General features: G+C 42.9%; 1 protein-coding gene across 1 annotated transcript; it reads left to right on the top strand.

Moving 5' to 3' along the window:
• The first annotated feature begins 10,673 nt into the window (after positions 1–10,673).
• Positions 10,674–13,311, top strand: cav2 (caveolin 2). The gene is made up of 3 exons (XM_022743618.1): positions 10,674–10,915; positions 11,198–11,385; positions 13,080–13,311. The coding sequence occupies exons 1-3, from the start codon at positions 10,766–10,768 to the stop codon at positions 13,228–13,230; spliced, it is 489 nt and encodes a 162-aa protein (XP_022599339.1). The 5' UTR covers positions 10,674–10,765; the 3' UTR covers positions 13,231–13,311.
• The last annotated feature ends 5,885 nt before the right edge of the window (positions 13,312–19,196 follow it).

Genomic DNA, 19,196 nt, shown 5'->3' with positions numbered 1-19,196 from the left:
AAGAGCTGCTGTGGTTTGGGAAATGTGGGCTGGTGCAGATGTGTGTGTGCGTGTGTGTGTGTACGTCTTGAGGAGGATGTGCTGATTCTCATGGAGCAGCAGGGTGTGTCGGACCCAGCCCGTATTTGTGTCAGGGTTGAAAGCATGAGTAAGGCATTATGGTCGGAAGAAGCAGGAACCTCCAGAGCGATGGAGCTCATATAAAACCGCCGTGTAAAACCGTGCGGCGCGTTAGGTAGCTTTTCTTTCTTACTCAAACTCGATATGTTGAACGAGCTTCATGCATCATTTCAGCCCTGTTGTTACATGACACGGAAACAGGTGAACGCGGACGTGCACGTGATGGCTGCCTTGCGTATCCTGCATCCCTTCTGAGCAGTGATTGTGCGCGTCCTCGGAAATGAATGCTACACATGCACAAAATGTAACACGCACGTGAACACTAGGGGCAGTGCAGGGACGGCGAGCTGGGTCTGCTGAACTGACGGGCTCAGTGTGTGTGTCGTTGTAATCCGACGGAGCAAATCATCACACGTCCTGGTGGAAATTCGGAAATATAAGTGTCGTTTCTCATCGTCGAGTCAAGTGCAAATCCTGCACTTCCTTACGGTGCGAGCGCTCTGGTGCGCCCTCTAGAGGGATCCACGCGTTGCACTAAGGCGAGTATGTGAAGAATATCTCCATGTTAAGGCCACAGCCATTTCCCTTGTTTCAAAGGATTTTCCAAACTTTGGCCAAATGTAGGAACGCACAGCGAATACACAACTTAAAGTGAATGTTAGATATATTCAGATATCACAACACGTTTGGCCTTTTTTGTTTTTATTTTCTTTACTCATGTTAGCTATCTACTTTGTTTGGGTATCTCCTCTCATACAAGTGAGTGCAGCTGAAAGCGCTTTACACAAGCCTGACAGTCATGTGCTGGTAATTTCTAATTCGAGACTAAACAAGAAACAAAAATGATAGAAATGTAGAAATTAAATAAAAAGATTTAAAAACAGTAAAATATTTAAAAGACAACAACAAATTAAATAGAGAAGTCTGAGTGAAACACTTTAACACTTGAATATGACTGATTAAATAATCAATGATTGGCTGATTACTTTGAAAACTTCAGTAACACTTTTAATAAATATTAATATTGTATTGAACCAATCCTCTGCCTGTATTTGAGAACCACTTGGCTAAACCATGTCCAACAGGACCAGCACTGCTGTGGGCACAGCTGTGGAGAAATGAAACCTGCACACCTTGACAAAAACAGCCAAGCGATGTGTAATGAATCTTTTTAACACACAAAGTTTTTAGTGTTAGTTTTGTTTCACCTGTAACCGGTTGATTTCCCGCCCTGAGGCCGTGTGGTGTCCTGAATGAACACGCCGCACCAAATGTTGTAATTCATGCACCACAGGAGAGTTTTTGTGCCACACGAGGACGAAGTGGAGGCAGAGGAGCTTGTGCAGAGAGTCGTTTGGCAACAGACGTGTAAATAACGAGTGATATGGAGGACGAGTGAGGAAACTTGGCACCGTCCGTCTAAGTCCCTGGTATTGTGAAAAGGAGCAGCTGCACTATCGACCAGTTTCACAACAGTTTCACCTCTGACTGAATTTGCACAAAGGTTTAAGTCTGACAGTCGGAGGCATCGTGGCTTTTCCATTAGAAAACAAGCTCCATCAGAGCCGGAGGCCCGATGAGGTTCTGATTAAACAACCTGATAAAACAAGAACTTTAAAATGCTACAGCTCCTCATACAGCAACGTTTGCTAACAAGCGCTAACGCTAGCCACCGTACTGGTCAGTGAGGCTGCAGCTGCAGCATTTCCATGTAACGGTGTGTTTTATTGCTCATCAGCTTTACATTCATGAAAAGCAGGTTATTTTGTGTTTATCTACACTGCTTTCAATTCAGTCTGGATTTATCTTGTGTTTTATAATTCTATGGTTTTTGTATTTAAACTTAATTCATTTTCTTTCATCATTATTATTTATTCTATTCTGTTTTTGTATTTATCAACATTTTACTGCTGATTGTTATTTGTTTTATTGTATTTGTGTAACGCCTCATACACCACACGTACTTCACTTCAGACCTCGACGAGCTGCAAATACTGACAGCAGGACCAGCTGCAGGGAGCGCGGACGACAACGGGAGTGTTTCCAGGGGTTTTGTGTTTCCTGAATTTGCTTGTGTTTTCTTTGCATGAGTTTCCTTAAGTTGCAGTGCGTTGAGCTCTAAGAGCCACCTTAGTTTTTACTTCATTAGGGATTAAGATGTTTCTCTTCGGCTACTGCTGCCTCAAGGCCAAACAGGCTGTTTTCATTTTGGGTTTACCTCTCCTGAAAGTAACACCGAGTGATCAACATCTCATGTTTCCTGGATCCCTGAACTCCTCGTACTTGTTTTCATGCTTAAATGCTTTTCTACAAAACAAAAACAAAAACAAAAAAAAAGAAGGGTTGCCAGTTGTTCAGCGGGATCTTCGGCTCCGGCTGACTCAACACTAGAAACATTGTACCAGTGTGTTACTGTGCATGACCCGACAGCTGCTCCGCATACCTTCCAGCGCTGTCATCCTTCACGTTCCCCGTGATCCGCAGCCACAAAATCACTTTCAAGGAAAGGAGAAAAACATCAGAGTCTTCCACCTGGTTGGAGCCAAGACTCATCACTTTGAGAGAGTAATTCTTTGTCTGCCATCCATGAGAGGAAATTACATCCCTTTGGCACGAGGCATGAAATGTCTATCAGTCCCGGGATGACAGGGTGTTACCAAAAAGATTAGAGGGAACGCAGCGCAAATGATGTTGTTGCTATTTTCTCCTTGAGATACGTGCTGCATTAGCGACTTTGTAGTTTCGCTAAATAAGCGCATAATAACCCACAGAGCTAATGACATGAGCGATTCTTTCCCTCCCCCAGGGGTCGTCTTCTTCTGAGCGTTTGTGTTTCAGTGGAGGAGAAAACGCAGTGGCAGGTGCAGGCGGTTCTCCTGCTCCGCATGAGGTGATATTTCTCAGTTTTCGGAGTTATTAACCCTTCAGGGCGAGAGTCGGTTTAATGGGTAATGCTCCCAGCTAAAGGGCGGCGAACTGCAATGTGATCAAAAGGCCATTCAAGTCTTTTCCTGCGCAACAATGGTTCCCTATTGGATCAAAGCAACAATGCTGACTTTTCTATAGAGCAGTTTGGTGGATTGTTGCATTCACAACAATGCATAAGGTGTCGGAGCGGAGGAGTTTAGAGGGAAGTTAACCCCTGATCGACCGCGTTGAAGTCATGCGACTGTGGCGTAGTTCGTTTCAGCCGAACATGAGCTCTTCGCTTCCGACCTCTGGCTTTAAACCATGTGCATGAGCCGGACGTTCAGTGGCTCAAACCAGGTGCGGCTCCTCGACTCGCCGCCGTGACGGTTTCTTACTGCGACAGATGTTTTTTTGAGACAGAATAAAACAACATTAGGGAGAAACTGAAATGATCATAGTAGAGGGTTAAACATGAAGGTAAATACCTCTGCCCCACTGTGTTACTGTACAATAAGACATATGACACTTTCATACTTGAACTCTTCAGTCTTTTGAGAGACACATAACTTTTGTTAAATGACGCTGTTTTTATTATTGCTGCATTAGGATGTATTTTTATACCGACACAATAACACATGAGACCAATTCAACCTCTCGCAGTAAAGTCATAAACCTCAAACTGATGATCTGAGGTAGAACCAGAGGTGTGTTCGCCAACAGCTGCAACAAACATCCCAAACTCTCAGGGGGAAAAGCTCTGAGCCACAGGTCACAATGTCTGGCTGTAAACTGCTGAGCAACAGACTTCACCTGAACACATGAGAGACAAATGATCGAGGCCTGAGGTGGGTGACTCGTCGGTGACGGTTGTACGTGAATTTGTTTTGGTTGTCTCAGGCTACCGGCAATACGACCACGAACAAACCACCCTGAGGGGCAGCAGGGCGGCAGAATTCATCCAGCACACACACACACACACACACACACACATGCAGGTTTATCAGCATCGAATGCAACAGAAAACTGCTGCCATCAGTTTTTATGATGTTTGTTTTTGCACTCGTCATGGCAGCAGCAGATGGTGCCGGCTCACTTCCTACAAAACAACAGGAAACGGTGTCACCTAGAGATCTCATGAGCATCCAGGCAGAAGCTGATAGCGGGAGAGAATGAATCAGGCTGTGTTCAAGACGAACCGCTCGTTCTACAAAGTGTGTACGGGGTCGAGCGCCAGAAGAAGTGTGTGTGTGTGTGTGTGTGTGTGTGTGTGCGCGTCAGGCAGGTTGGGATCAGAGCGACAGTGACTCACAGTGACACGGTTCACAGATGGCGTCCAGCACTTTGTGAGACATGATCTGGGCTATTTTGGAAAATGGTTTGAGGGGCTTTCAAGCTTGTTGTGAAATTTTTTTTTTCCACTAGCTTGGAACAAATGTGACAGTCAGTGCCTCAGTATGCCGGGGCCTGTCAGGACATTCCTCCCCCCGCCCCCCGCCTTCTCCCGCTCTCATCTCCATCCGTCCACCACATCTGAGGGCTGAGCCGGAGGAGAGGTGAAGAGACGACACTTCAACTACTTCATGTACTTCTATTTCTGACACTGTGTATTGGCTTTGTGCTTAGTTTACCTGAGTTTTCACAGCTTGTGTATTAGAGCTCGAAGCATCACTACGTGAACTATATGACTTACACAGATATACAAGTTCAAACCTGTTGATCTTAGACTGAATAATTCAACCCATTTCAAAACTTTACTATATAAATAGTAATTGGTAAAAAAAAAAAAAATGTTCTTGCTCTTGCTGCTGACAGTGTCTGGGTTTTATGAAGCAGCTCAGTCACATTTCAACATGAACACACAGCAGCGTTGTGTTACGTCTTATGAAATATTACGTGGAATTCGATTCACAGTTTATCTCAGATGCTTCATAACTTTGTGCTTGCACCAACAAAATGGCGCTGGAAGTCGGGGGATGTGGCTGTTGTTGCTGTTTGTGTCTTTAAATATGACAAAACATCTGCAAAGTGTATTTTATTTTAAGGATCTTTCTGCAGCTTATCCATCGGTCTCATCCTCACAGCTGTTTTCTTGCACAGTCAGTATTTATGTCGCTGATGAAAGCTCGGCGCCTCCTCTCTCATGGTGATGTGTGTGACCTCAGTGCCCTTGCTCTTAATAGAGACACTAACCTTGCTCTTAATGGAGACACTCAGCTCGACAGGTGAACGGCTTCAGTCACTGCTTCTCAACTTTACGAGAAAAAAGAGGAGAAGCTGAAAAACCGAGCAGTCATAAACTGAGCTCATGTTCTATGCATGTCAGTGTAGTTGTAACAGGCCTGCACACGTGGTTCCAGTTTAATTATTGCATTTGTGTACATCATGCATCTCTGTGGCTGTGAGCAACGCACACACGTTTCTTTCTCTCTTTACCAGCTGCTCTGTGCCAGAAAGCAACATTCATTATTACTGGAAAGAATTTTGAATGAGTCACTCACAAAGACGGCGGCATCAGAGAGAAAATGGTTTGTTGGATATGCCAGATGCCCCACACACACACACACACACACACACACACACCTCTCGCCCAACAAAACAAAAGCCTTTCAGGAGCCGATCTGGTGCATTTAGCATATATCATTTATCCTATTTAACCTTTGACCCTGAAGGTGCAGGACAGCCAGAAGGAGGCTGCACACAAGCCTGTACTGATGGAAATAAACACACACAGAGAACACATGCACGCTGTGTTTACACCACACAGACAACCTCATCCACTCTAAAGATAAAGATAAATATAGTGCCGAACACATTCACTGTGTGTGTGTGTGTGTGTGTGTGTGTGTGTGTGTGTGTGTGTGTGTGCTCCCACACACAAATATAGACATGCACACACGCATGTATTTATACACAGACCTTAACTCAAACTCTGTGTTTGCTGCTCTATAAGACAAACCTGCACAGTTAAATAAATCTGAACTGACTCGCTTTTCACAGTGGTGGAATTTCTTTTTCTTTTGGGGGGGCGTTATGGGGGGGGGGGTTATACACACGATGGTCTGGGTCTCATTTATCACTCGGTTTCACTCGATCCAAATCTGTGATTTATTGCAGACAAAATTATCGTGGCGCAGATGTTTGAGTGATTTGAGGTGATTTCATCAATAAATCAACATGTAGAAACGATTTCCATCTTTAACTGATGAATTAATACTTTAGATTAGATTAAAAATGTGTCGTAGATTGGCGGGTTATGTAGATGTGATCTGCTGTTCTCTGTGGTGGAATTGCTTCTATTCTGATTTATTCGGTTCTATTTATTTTGTTTGTTTTTATTCTTTTTAAACTGTTGTATGATGGAATCTGAGCTTGAGTCGAAACACTTTTAATTCGTTTTGAGTTTTGCAAAGAAAAAACATGTTCTGAGACAGAGAGTGAAGGAAAGTTTGGGTGTTTCCCTTTAACTCACTTACAGCACCTGCACACACACACACACACACACACACACACACACACACACACACACCTTTCCCCTCAGCGTCCTTAAGGTGAAGTGTGTTACAGACCATTGGGTTGAGGGTCCTTTGGGTGTAACAGGAAATCCCAGTGCACTGCGGGTGTACTGATATCATTGTTCCCCCTTGGAAAACTCCTGGACAAAATACACATTTATCCCTCATGAAGTCAGCGGAAGGGAAGCGTTCCACGCCGTTCCACATCAGGACGCGGGTCCTCGAGGGAACGCCGGGGCCGGAACGTCCTGGAATGTGGCTGTTTGGTGAATTAATTAAATATTAACCTGCAGGATCGGGGGGGGGGGGCTGCAGGGCCAGAGGAAGGGCAGCCGGTGACGCCTGGAGAGGAACTGCAGAAACATTTAACACCTGCACGCCGACACTGGCATATGTGCATTTTACTGAAATGAAGCAGAAGGGAGGAAAATGAATCAGTTTAACTGACTATTCTTTGTTTGAATTCATGATTGTTCTTTGTGACACTTTTAGGGAAATAATGGTCACAGAGCAGCTGCTGTTTCTCTGTCAATGTCCACGATACAACGAGAGATAACAGTGAGATAATGACAGTGGATTCTCCACCATCATATCTGATAAACGCTTCCTCCGTCTCCTCTAACCAGCTCATAACCTCAACTCAACCTTTGTTTACTTATCTCAAGCTTTCACGGTCAAGTTCAAGTTTACTTGAGCTTGAGTTTGCTTGAACTTGACTCTCAAGTCTACTTGACCTTGACCTGAGCTGCTCAGTACAACCTCCAGCACAACTGTCCAGCTGACTCATGAGATCACATCAAACCTTCAAGAGACAAAAACAACAATAAAACAATGAGAAGAAGCAGAAGACGAATAAAGATAGACACATCCACAAGTGTATAAGTAGTAATAGATACTAATACTATGATGGTTTTACCTCTATTTATAATAGTGAGACAATATCATTTCATTTCATTCATCTCAGATTGGTGTTATTCATACAGTGGACACCATTAATGGTCATTAATGATGTATTTCTGTGGGACATAATCCTGCAGCTGGTGAGACTCTGATGTTCAAGGTGTAAATACCTGCGACAGTCCAGTGTACTGACACATGTAAAGAATAGTGAGGTGAACTGAGCATCAGGTGTGTGTGTATGTGTGTGTGTGTGTGTGTGTGTGTGTGTGTGTGTGTGTGTGTGTGTGTGAACAGCTCTCAATATAACATGCAAAGTGCATTTTATCACGTCTCTGTGGCTGTAACCGGTGACATCAGCATCAGCTGGACGCCACCAAACACTTTTAATTAAAGCAGTTTTGTACAAAGGTGTTTTATTGTTTTAGAATCTGTTAATTAATTAAAGTACATCAAAACACAACACCTGTAAAAGATTTAACGTAAACAAGTACAAACTGCCAAAAGTATATGATGCATTTCAGGTGACGGTGTGATAGAGGTAAAGTGTGTATGGTAACACCTGCGGCAGTATTTGGTAAATGTGATTTATATTGCATTGCAGGAAATAATCAGACAAAGAGCTGCCGAGTGTTAAGTCTCGTTACGGACACATTAACAGTTACAGTTTTTTGTGGTGGTTTTGCGATCCTTAAAACCTCAGCAGTGAGATTAAACTTAGTCCTGAGACAGAAGAGAACAAAGAGGAAAAAACTCTTGGTTATTGATTGGAAGGGTTCGTCCTGTCCGGAGCGTGAGGATCCTCTGCAGTGCTCCTACTCTGAATATAAAGAATCTTTTGTTCTTGCTTTTGGCCTGAGACTGAGACGCCAAATTGGAAAGATCTGATCCTCTGGGGAGCGTGAATGTGCTTAGTGTCATTCAAGGCTTTTTTTTTCCTATTCTTATTATTATTCTTATGTCTCTTGAGTATTGGGGGAAAATTTTGGTCTGAGGATGGAAAACGAAAAGGAAAAGAAAGAGATCCGACAAAACTTTCCAACACATCCTCCTGGGACCATGAACATGGAACATGAAATTCTGACAAAAAAAAAAAAGGGTCAGGCGGTAACCATTATTATCAGCTCCAAATGTCACGGCAATGTGGCCAACGTTTGATTAAATATCAAGTTCTGGAGAAAGTTTTGGACAGAGTGACCGACCACTCATCCACATCCTTATTAGGCTCAGCTGCTAAAAGTCTCATCACGTCTGTGGTGTCCAAACTCTAACACAAACCAAAGGCGACTCTGCCGCTCTCTTTCACACACTCACACACTCTCATGTCAACACTGTCCTCCCACCCCGCCTCGCCCTCAGGTCGCCAACCCCCACCCCCCCACCCCCCCTGCTGAATGCTTGTCTGTCAGAATCGCCCTGTGTGCGTTAATCCGGGAGGATTGTGGCGTTGTCTGGTGGCGGCGCTCAGGGCCAGGGATCGCTCTGATTGCTCTGAATGCCCAGTATCCCTCTGTTCTGTCTGCTGTGTTTCTGCTTCGCTGTCACTCACTGTCCTGCCCTACTTTTATCGCCTCTGCGTGTTATTTCCAGTCCCCGGTGTCTAAACAAAAGAGCGTGTTGTTTACAGGTTGCCCGTCAATGGGCAGGATGCTGGAGCTGCTGCATTAACAAATGAGATGCAAAGTGCAGAGCTGCAGTCAGGTTGGGCTTTTAGTAAGACAAACCTTTTTTGAGTAGGCGCAGGTGTTCTGGTGACATTTACATTTTACCGGTCGATTTAAACTTAAACCACAGATGTGGTTGCGTAATAACAGAGCGGAGATCAGGAGGAAAGACAAAAAAGGCACAAGAGGAGGAAGCTGAGACAATGCAGCCTTCACATTCTTGTGATCTAGCCAGTTAGCTTAGCTTTGTAGCTTATCTGACAATCCAAGTTCTAAGAAGTTTTTCCTTTGTTCCCGCTGGTTTGTTTGGTTGATTGATGGACATGAATAAAAATGCCACTGCAGTCCGTGCTCTTGACTTGTCGTGTATTTTCAGGAAATTTTTCTTCTCTGTCATTGTGGCTTGAAGGTGAAAAACTTGCTCTCTAAAAAACACTTCACACACCAAGTAGCACCTTCAAGACACGCTCATCCTGTGCGGGTCGGGGCTGGAGCCAATCCCCGCTGACGCTGACATTTTCAACCCCTCTCTTTTCTTACAGCACTGATTAAATTCCCAAAAAGCGATTCACTTTTGTCCAATAAAAGATGAATAGACATGCTTTAATGTACTTCCTGTAAATACAGATTGCAGGTACAGGTACTTGAAGGACACCCTTGTTACAGTGTGATGTCATAAAGACATTTTGACATTATGTATGTAAACAGGAGTGTCGTGCTGGGGCAGGTGACCTATGGTGGTTTAAGTTGGGAACAAACCACCACCACATACATGAAAATTGTTTTAATTTAAATTCAGTTAGACTGATTTACACCATAAACATATATGTTGCTGAGGGTTCGCGGGGTCGGGTCAAACCTCTGTCCTCAGAGACGAAAACACCAGCTGCCTGAGCAAAATGTCTTCCTGTTCAGGTTCCTGTTTAGACATCTGAAGACCTGCAGTTATTCTAACAATGTTGGCGTGTTGGTGTGTTCAGAGCATGAAGCAGCCGGAGCGCAATAAATCCACACAGCCAGGACCAAGGAAGAAAGAAGGAAAAAATTGTGGTAAATCAACTCAACAGGTAGAACAGTGTGTTCAGCTACAGCCACAATAATAACCAGGCTTTTATAGTTACAAAAGTGTTGTGGAAAGAAACGTGGCTGTTTCTTTCCACAACAGGAGGCCTGGAGGGGATGGGGATTGTTGACTGATGTTTTCTGCACCATAAATCAAAAGTACAGGTGGCTGCATTTTCCAAAACATCACAGTTTATGAAAGAAAAAAGAATGCATCAACTTCTAAAAAAAAAAAGATTATCTTTCAGTTATGAACAGAAAATATCCTGCAGCTTCTTATCACAGCTCTAATCACACCCCATGACATGGCTGCAGATTCAACTGGCATTAAACCCTGAGGACTCTTGGGTCTGCATGGCTCAGGACTGCAGGACAGCATGCTGCACAGTGCTGCACAGTGCTGCACAATACTGTCAGTCATCACCGGGCTCTTGAGCTGCAGCGGGGAAGGGACTTAAAAGCTTGTTGTGTCTCCTCGGCCGCACGCTGCGCTGCTTTCCATACGGGGCGGGGTGGCGCTTACTCCGGCGCACAGAGCGCAGAGCGCACCGTCACCCAGCTGCTCTCCCAGCATCGTCTGCCACCGTCTGACCGGACGACATGGGTCTGGAGAAGGAGAAATCGGACACCAGTATAATTATGGACGAGGATGAGTTCAACAGATCGATAGAGCCCATTCTGTCGAAGAAGGGGAAGGTGTACACAGCGGAACCGGACCGAGATCCAAACGATATCAACGCGCACTTGAAGGTAAAGTCTGCTGCATCGTGCGGAACGAGTCTTTGAAAGTGAAACTACACAAGTTAGCGGCCGCCAAGAGGAATTATCAACTGTTACAACCAGTGTAACCTCATTGTTTTCGTGTCATGAACTTTTAAGATTGGTAATCCCGCAGTGTGAATACCTGGAAGTCGCTGCCTGCGCGTCAACCCATCATCTACATGCAGCTTCCTGCCAGTGTTTCGTGTGTGTTTCATTACTATGTGTTTAAAGCCTAATCTCCCCCCCGATATTCTTGTTGTGATCTGACAGGTCGGGTTTGAAGATGTCATCGCGGAGCCCCTCTCCTCGCACAGCTTCGACAGAGTGTGGATAGGAAGCCACGCCGTGTTCGAGCTGGTCAAATTCATCTTTTACCGCCTGCTGACCACGCTGCTGGCCGTGCCCATGGCTTTCCTCCTCGGACTGGTCTTCGGGGTGCTCAGCTGCATCCACATCTGGTAGGAAGAGGTTCCTCTCGAGCTGCAGGTCTCTCTGGTTGGTGCTGTTTGAAGCCTGGCCAAACGTTGCCCTTTACATGAAATAATTATGTAATAGCATCCAAGCATCACATTAGGTAGGAGCATTACAGTGATGCCGCGAGACCAAAAAATAAACAAAAATGTGGAAAAGAAACATTAAAATGAAAGAGATTATAAATTACAATAGACATATAATACTGGAGGAGTATTTTTGTGACACTGAAAGATATAAAGTGCACATAATAACTTCCAATCGACCTATAAAATATTATATTAATATAAAATTGTGTATGAATTTTCATTAAAGTGCGATCATCTCTATTAAAACCATGTTGTGAGCAGAGAGAAACAGTTAAAAAACCCTGTGGCAACATTACAGGAACATGAGGTGACTCTCCGTCAGGGGCCACAGCTCCTTTCCTGCAGACTCATTCTGAGTCTTTAGGAAAACATTGGCACAAGCTATTTGTACAGTTAACGTCACATGTCGTTTAACATTGAAATATTTTGTCAGCGTACTTATATTTGGATAATTATGTCATGCTTATGTCGGTTAAATGTAGCTGCTGTGAGTTGAACCAGGTGCGTCCAGGCCTCCCAGTGCATACGCAGTACGTTTCCCAAAGAGTCCATTTATTAAAAACTTGATGAAACAACATTTTATGCCACAGAAGCAAAGCGCTCGATGGAAAGTTGGGAGGAATGTTGAGTTGTGTAGTGGAAAAAAAAAAGTAATGGAAAAACGCCCCGTGCCCTTTGCCAGATCGCCGGCATTCTAGTGGCAATTGAAGCCTATTTTCAGACCAGAGTGGGACATTCTTCAGATGCACATGGAGCGATGCTGAGTTACTTTCGCATGACCTTTCACCCCGTAGGTGAGGTCACAAGCTCGAGCTCGACCGCGAAGTGTCCTGAGGGAGGAGGCCACCCTAGGTTATTCAATCAATACAGGACTGAGCGGCGACACTGAGCTGGTCAATGCATCTGGAATGTCAGGAAGGGAGATCAACACAGAGGCGGGGGGGTGGGGGTGGGGTGGGGGTTGGTGGTGGGTGGGTGGTGGGTGCTGCCTGCTGCTTCAATAGGAGGACGCAGCTTTCACCACACACCCTCTTATTTGATATGACACACTGGAGAGAACGGAACAATCAGCAGGAACGCAACAATGTGATGCAATTCTTTTAAGAAAACAGACGGGAACCACGTGACGGATGAGGCAGTGGCAGTTACTGATAAGATAACACAGATATCAGACTTGAATTTGCAACGCGGTTGTAGAAAAATAAGATAAAAATAGGAGAGGAATGTGAGTTTTAAATTAGTGCAAATGCTCCAAAACATAAATATTCATTTCTGGATGATTCCTATTTATATATTGACTCCTAGTTTTTTTCTTCTAATATCTAAATTACTGTGAAGACAAAGTGTTTTCAGACCTTTTAGAGCAACACTGGTATCAACACAGGAGCTAAACAGGTCAAGCGAGGGGTGAAATAGATGCTACATAAATTCAATCACGTGTCCCTGGAATGATTAAAAAAACATTAAAACAAGCAAAAGACAAAAAAGAAATGCAGCCAAAAATCAAAACCATTGAAAACAGTAAACATTTATTGAGCTTATTGTTTCTTAGCAGCTGTTACTTAGTGACCTTTTTGACCTTGTCCTGCCAGGTTGGTGATGCCCCTGATCCACAGCTTCATGATGCTGTTGCCGTCCATCCAGGTGGTGTGGAGGAGTCTGACGGACATGTTCATCAGACCGCTCTTCCACAGCATGGGAAAGAGTCTGTCCTCCATTCAAGTCAGAACCACGGAGAACTGACGCAGACGCCTCTCTGTCCCCCGAGGAGATGGAAACACGGGGCAGATGGGAGTCACTGGAAGAAAAGAAAAAAAAAAAAAAGGAGTGAACGATGCAACTGGGATACGTACATGAGTTTTTATAAAGTCAAATATGAAATTCTGATGAATCCTGTAAACAAGTGTAGAGTTACATACTGCCTTTATTTCAATTTGAATATTCATATTGAAACAACAGTAACCTGTGACCTAGATGCCACAAAATGTCTTTCTTTCTTTTTTTAAAAACCAAATTTAACCAGGTTTGAGACGGAAAGAAACACATGCACGTGGATGTTTATGGTTAATGAACCCTAAATATCACCGTAGGAACATAAGCTGTTATGACAAACAGTTTGAGACTTTATAAGGAGCTCATGTGCACCACCCAAAATGGAGTTGTTTTGCTGATTGTGACCAAAAGAAATTCCTGTCATTCCATCACTTTGTGGCTGAGGGAGATGTGGAGGAGTGTAACTTTATTGTTAAGGCAAACTTACTGCTGACCCCGCTAAGAGATGTAATATTTCTGCTTTTTTTAGACATATATATATATATATATTGTATATAATGCAATGAATTCAGCTAGAAGTTGAATGTAATGAACTGAATCAGAGTAGATAGTCAGAGAGAGATGCTAAGATGCAGCTTGTTGCACATTCGCAGGCTTATTTTATCTGCTGTGTTGATCTCGCAGTGCGTTGGCAATAATACTGGGCATTTGCCTTCATATGCATCTACAGTAGAGCTGTTTTCACACGTTACTGATCGGCTTCCTAATTTATTATTTATGCAACGACCGATTCTTGATTGGGAAACACTGACATTTGGCGGTAACTGACATCAAAGACGTTCACTTCAGTAACTGCAGCGCGACGAAGACGCGTCACATCTCGTGCTGCGTTCGGTTGAAGCTTCGGTAGAACTGAGACTTTGGTACATGCATATTTAATTCAGAGGTGTTTGTTGTTTGCTGCACTGCTGTGAGGTCGTGGGCCGGGTTTTGGAGTATTTCTGCAGCCAGAAGGAATCAGACAGCGACATGATCTTTACCTTTTCCTTGCTGTGGATTTGATAAAGTTGAGTTTTAGGTACAAGCCTGCACAGTTCACCTCTTGCTACGAGCTGTACAATCTGAAATCTAGAAGGTGATAGAGAGAGAATCAGTGTAACAGGTGTCAGCTGCATGCTTATACTGGTTTGTGCTTTCTAGTGGGATTTCAGCTTTTCCAAGTTGCACTTTAATTTTGTCCTTACAAGTGCAAACCCAGCTCTGATAACCAGACACATACTGTAATTTCTAATACCATGTACTGTATCTGTCTTTAATCATTGGAACCAATGTGTATGTTTCATGTGATGGATGCAAACCTGTGCAGCCATAAAAACTTACCATCAATATTTTAAAGCTGCATTCGTTTATTTGAGTGCAGGCTGAAAGACAACCGCTATGGCTAACATGTTAGCAAACAGTTGGCTAATATCACATCCAGCAGATACAGAGCAGCTTCATCATTCATTAAGAGTCATGTTTCTGTTGAGATGGAGAGTCGTCGTTCCAATATTCATTCATTCAGTTCAGGGTTGATGAGAGCGTTGAGATTGAACTGTGCTGGAAATATGGTGTAAAACCAAAACATTCAGCTAAAAGGGGCTAAAAAACAAAAGCACAGTACGGCTGCAAAATTGACAGATGACACGAGAGCTGAGAAAGGCTATATTGCAAATATTTTTTTGTCCTGTTATCGCAAGATAATTATTCCCTTATCTCGACATAACAAAGCTTTGGGATAAAAAAACATTTGCTAGTACGGACTTTCTCAGCTTCCGTACATCAGCACATGTAGGTATTTGATCCAATATAAGTAATATCGATTGATAGTGGAGCTTTAAACTTACAGCTAACACTGGTCACGGTTAAATCGTCATGGCCGGATCTGCTTGTTTGTGCACTTACTCACTAAAACAAAGAGCTGTGATCATTGGAGAAAGTGTTATTGTACTATTCCAACATTAAGTGGACTAACTTTTCATTTCAATAAGTAAAGGTGAAATAAATCACTGTACTAAAATGTTGACTGTTTCAGAACGCGCATATGAACCTATAACTCTTTGGGTTGTCATCCAGATTTTCCAGAAAGAAAGGAGCACAATTCATGCAACTCATATTTGCATTTTTGATAATTCCAACCTGTTGCTCAACATTGCTGCAAGCTACCCAGCTGAACCTCGACAGCAGAGAGTCAGACAGACGTCTGACACTGCATGAGGTGATGTTTTGTTTCCAGCAGCTCTGTCACAGCTTTTTTTTTTTTTTAATCCTTTCACTGGTGTTTAACTGTTGACAAGCCACCAGACAGCCAACCAGAGGAAATTAGAGGTAGTTGTTGCGCAATAGAGGAAAAACACAGGTGTGTGGATAAAGCTTTTTCTCTCCTCAGCATGACATGTAGCACTAAACATCCTCCGCTCAGCCCAGCTATCCTTCAAATGTCATATATCTTTATTAGACAAATAAATCATAGTGTGACCTGCATCTGTCCGTTAAAAATAATACTTTTATTTGTCTGCATGTTATGTACTCAATCATTTTTTAAGCTGTAGCTTTACTCAGACTCTGGATTACTTCAACAAGCCAGATGTGACCAGAATAAAGACATTTTTTTTTTCCTCAAGGTAATTTTTCTGTACGTGGTTCCTTCTTTCTGTCAGAGAAGATGAGTGTGGTTGGGACGTGCAGCTGAGTGCCAGAGAGGTCTCGTAAATCACTTTGCTGAGATTGCATAAGACACTTTCCTATACAAAGATGAGCTGTGGGTCGATGGAACATGACCCGAGGCTTTGCTTTTGGACCTGCAGGCCTGCACAGCATTTCTACCTGTTACACTCCTCTAACCCCTCTGCAGTTTATCACTTAACACTTCCCTCCACCCAGTAAGGTTTAGTATATTTCTGCTCATTTATCGATATGTGAACAGTGCTTCACTTTAACCATCAATAGCCAGACACAGAACACAAGCAGCAGCTGCCTGCGAGGGTCAACTGAGTCCAAACCGCAAACCAAAGCATGAACTGTTATTGACTCGCATTTTCAAAATAAAAAACAAAATAACACAAAAAAACATTTTTGTCATTTTTGCACTGTGAAGCTCAGCTGCTCTGACTTGCATTGCTGCTTCTGACTCAAAAATACTTACACCGGGGCGCCCCGGTGGCTCAACCAGGCAGAGCACATAACATGAAGGTTTAGTCTGAAAAGCAAAGGCCCTTTGCTGCATGTTTTATATATATATATATATGACAAGCATGTTGTTGTTTTTTTTGTTTTGTTTTTTTTTATTTATCTTAAAAGGAAAATGGGTGTTATTGCCAGTTATTGATAAGATTCAGTTTCTGTTTGGTTGATGTTAAGGTAAATTAGGATTTATTAAATATTTTTTTGTGCATCTATATAAGATTTACCATTCGATTTTTCATAGTCGTTTAGAAAGTGATGTACTTCACAGTTAATATATATTTTATAAAATGTTACTTTATTACTGAGAAGGTTTAATACCAATTTTGTTTAATTTGGAGAGTTAATCTGAAGGAGTGTGATTTCCGGTTGACCTCTAGGAGGTCACGGAAAAAAGGAGTTGGTCGAGGGAGATACACCTGATGACGAACACGGACTATTAAGTGTTTACCGATTAATTTTGTTATGCTGAACTGCGGACAGTTTGCTAGTTAACTGGCTCCTCTGTGTGTGTGACTTTGAGACTGTTAGCGGTCAACGAGTTATGTTTTTTCTTTCACTGTGGAGTGAGCTAGCTTGATTAGCTAGCTGAGCTGCCGCCATTGTGCGAGAGACAGCCGCCTTCTCCACCTGCACGGACTCGGGAGGAGCTTCAGCAGTCGCCCCCTAATTAGCTAGCTTGATTAGCTAGCTGAGCTGCCGCCATTGTGGGAGAGACAGCCGCCTTCTCCACCTGCACGGACTCGGGAGGAGCCTCAGCGGGCTTCACGGAAGGATTTGCTCGACGCTGAGGACGGTTTATCAGATGAGTGTGACGGCATGTGTTTCCTTCAGACGTGGTAGGGTTCAATCTCACTCCATGCGACTGTTTTTGTTTCTCAACGAGCTCCACCGTTTAAGCGCGCCAACGAACCTTAATGCAAAAATGTGTGTGGGGGGGATTTTTCACAGTATATGCTGAGTAATTGATAAAAGAATTCACATATTTCTGTAGTAACATCACCACGACTTATTAAAGCCAGGATTGTTCCTTTAGCCTCTCAGTAGTCATTAGAGAGAGAGTGAGAATCATACTATAACCTAGACTTGTATATTATTCAATGAAATGTGTCTTTCACCATTTTACTAAGTTTGAAGGGGGTTTAATACATTATTAAGTTCTCCCAATGCATGTAAGAAAACAATAATTACAACTACTGCTGCTATGACTTCCAGACGTGTTATCATTACAATAATAGACCTACTAGTACCACCCTGAGACACTCAACTCAGGGAACAATGGTCCATACTGTAAAGTGCTCAGCATTTGACCCTGACCTTTGACCTCCGGCCTTCCTTTAGAATGGCAAGCACGCAGGACTTAAAGTAGTAATAGTAAGGATAATATAATAATAAAATTATGCAAATTATAATGCTACCAATGCTCACAGTGAAACTACTATCACCACAGTGCAAATACTGTTGCAGCTCAGAGAACTACATCTATTACAACTACTGTTACTATGGTTACTACTGCTGCTATTAGTGATGTTTTGTTTTTACAAGTACTTTCTGAACTGTCTTTACCATTATTGCTGTAGTAATGTTATTTCACTGCTATTATAGGCTAAAGTTCTTCCTGCTAACACTGCCCCTGTGGTTAAATTGGGTAAACAGCTGCTTATTGTTGTTTCCTATCACTACTACAACAAAATTAATGAATTACTATGACTCCTGTTATTACACAGCACTATTATACATCACTCAGTGCTGCCTTTGCTACTGCTAAATTACTGCTGTTCATACAGACACTCCCTGCTTGACAGGCCCTTGCTAAACATAGCACCTGTAAAAGATGCATCACATCCTGTGTGTCAGTTAATGTGCACCTGATACTAAATCACATGTTGTGTGCAAATTAGTTCTTTGTCTGCATTGTGTTTGTTTCAGTCAGTAAATTAGTCACAATTAACTGCAGTTAACCATCATCATAAGCCTTTAATGAATCCAGTCCGTACAGCCTTTGTCATGCTGCATGAAGTCATTATTATCCCTTTTGAATGTGAATGTATTTGATGTTTCGGTTGTTTTAAAAGAGCAGTCATCTTTTTTTCCAAGGTCACAAAAGTGTCATTCACATGTTGAGCATTTACAGCTTTTCCAGTGGCGTCATCCACACTGAAAACTCCGCTGGCACAGGGGACAGAATCAGCTGTTTTAGAACCTGTTGGTCCAATCATAAACTGAAACCTCAACCTAACGTTCCCACAGATCCTGTTCTGCCATGGAGCCTTGATTCACTCTCATTTTAAAGTGATGTGGTGTTGTGATGGTGAAGGCCTCATGTTGGCAGCACTCTCCACATCCTGTAGCCTGACACCTCACAATGTTGTTATATCAACATCAAGTCTTATGATGATTTTGATGATGACTGCTTATGACGTTAACGCAAGGATCAATGATGTTTGGTATCAAATGATTATCTTTATTTTCATTAAATTTCGAATCATTGAAGCTGTTTATTTATTGCAAAAACAATATTTCAAATACTATACAATATATTTACAGTTATGTCAGGTCAGGGACTGCTGATGTAGCTGCCTCGACAGCGGCATATCTGTTTGAAACAGGTGCTCATTTGGTTATTTTGATCTGTGTTCAGCGCCACACGCAGTGAAGTAAAGAAGATTAGGTTTATTTAACCTTTCCAGAGCACACGTGCACAAAGCGTCAGT

Source organism: Seriola dumerili, unplaced genomic scaffold (assembly GCF_002260705.1).
Source record: "Seriola dumerili isolate Sdu_G_001 unplaced genomic scaffold, Sdu_1.0 BDQW01000070.1, whole genome shotgun sequence".
NCBI lineage: Eukaryota > Metazoa > Chordata > Actinopteri > Carangiformes > Carangidae > Seriola > Seriola dumerili.
The sequence above is the reverse complement of the archived record's forward strand: the minus strand, read 5'-3'. Positions and strand labels throughout refer to the sequence as shown.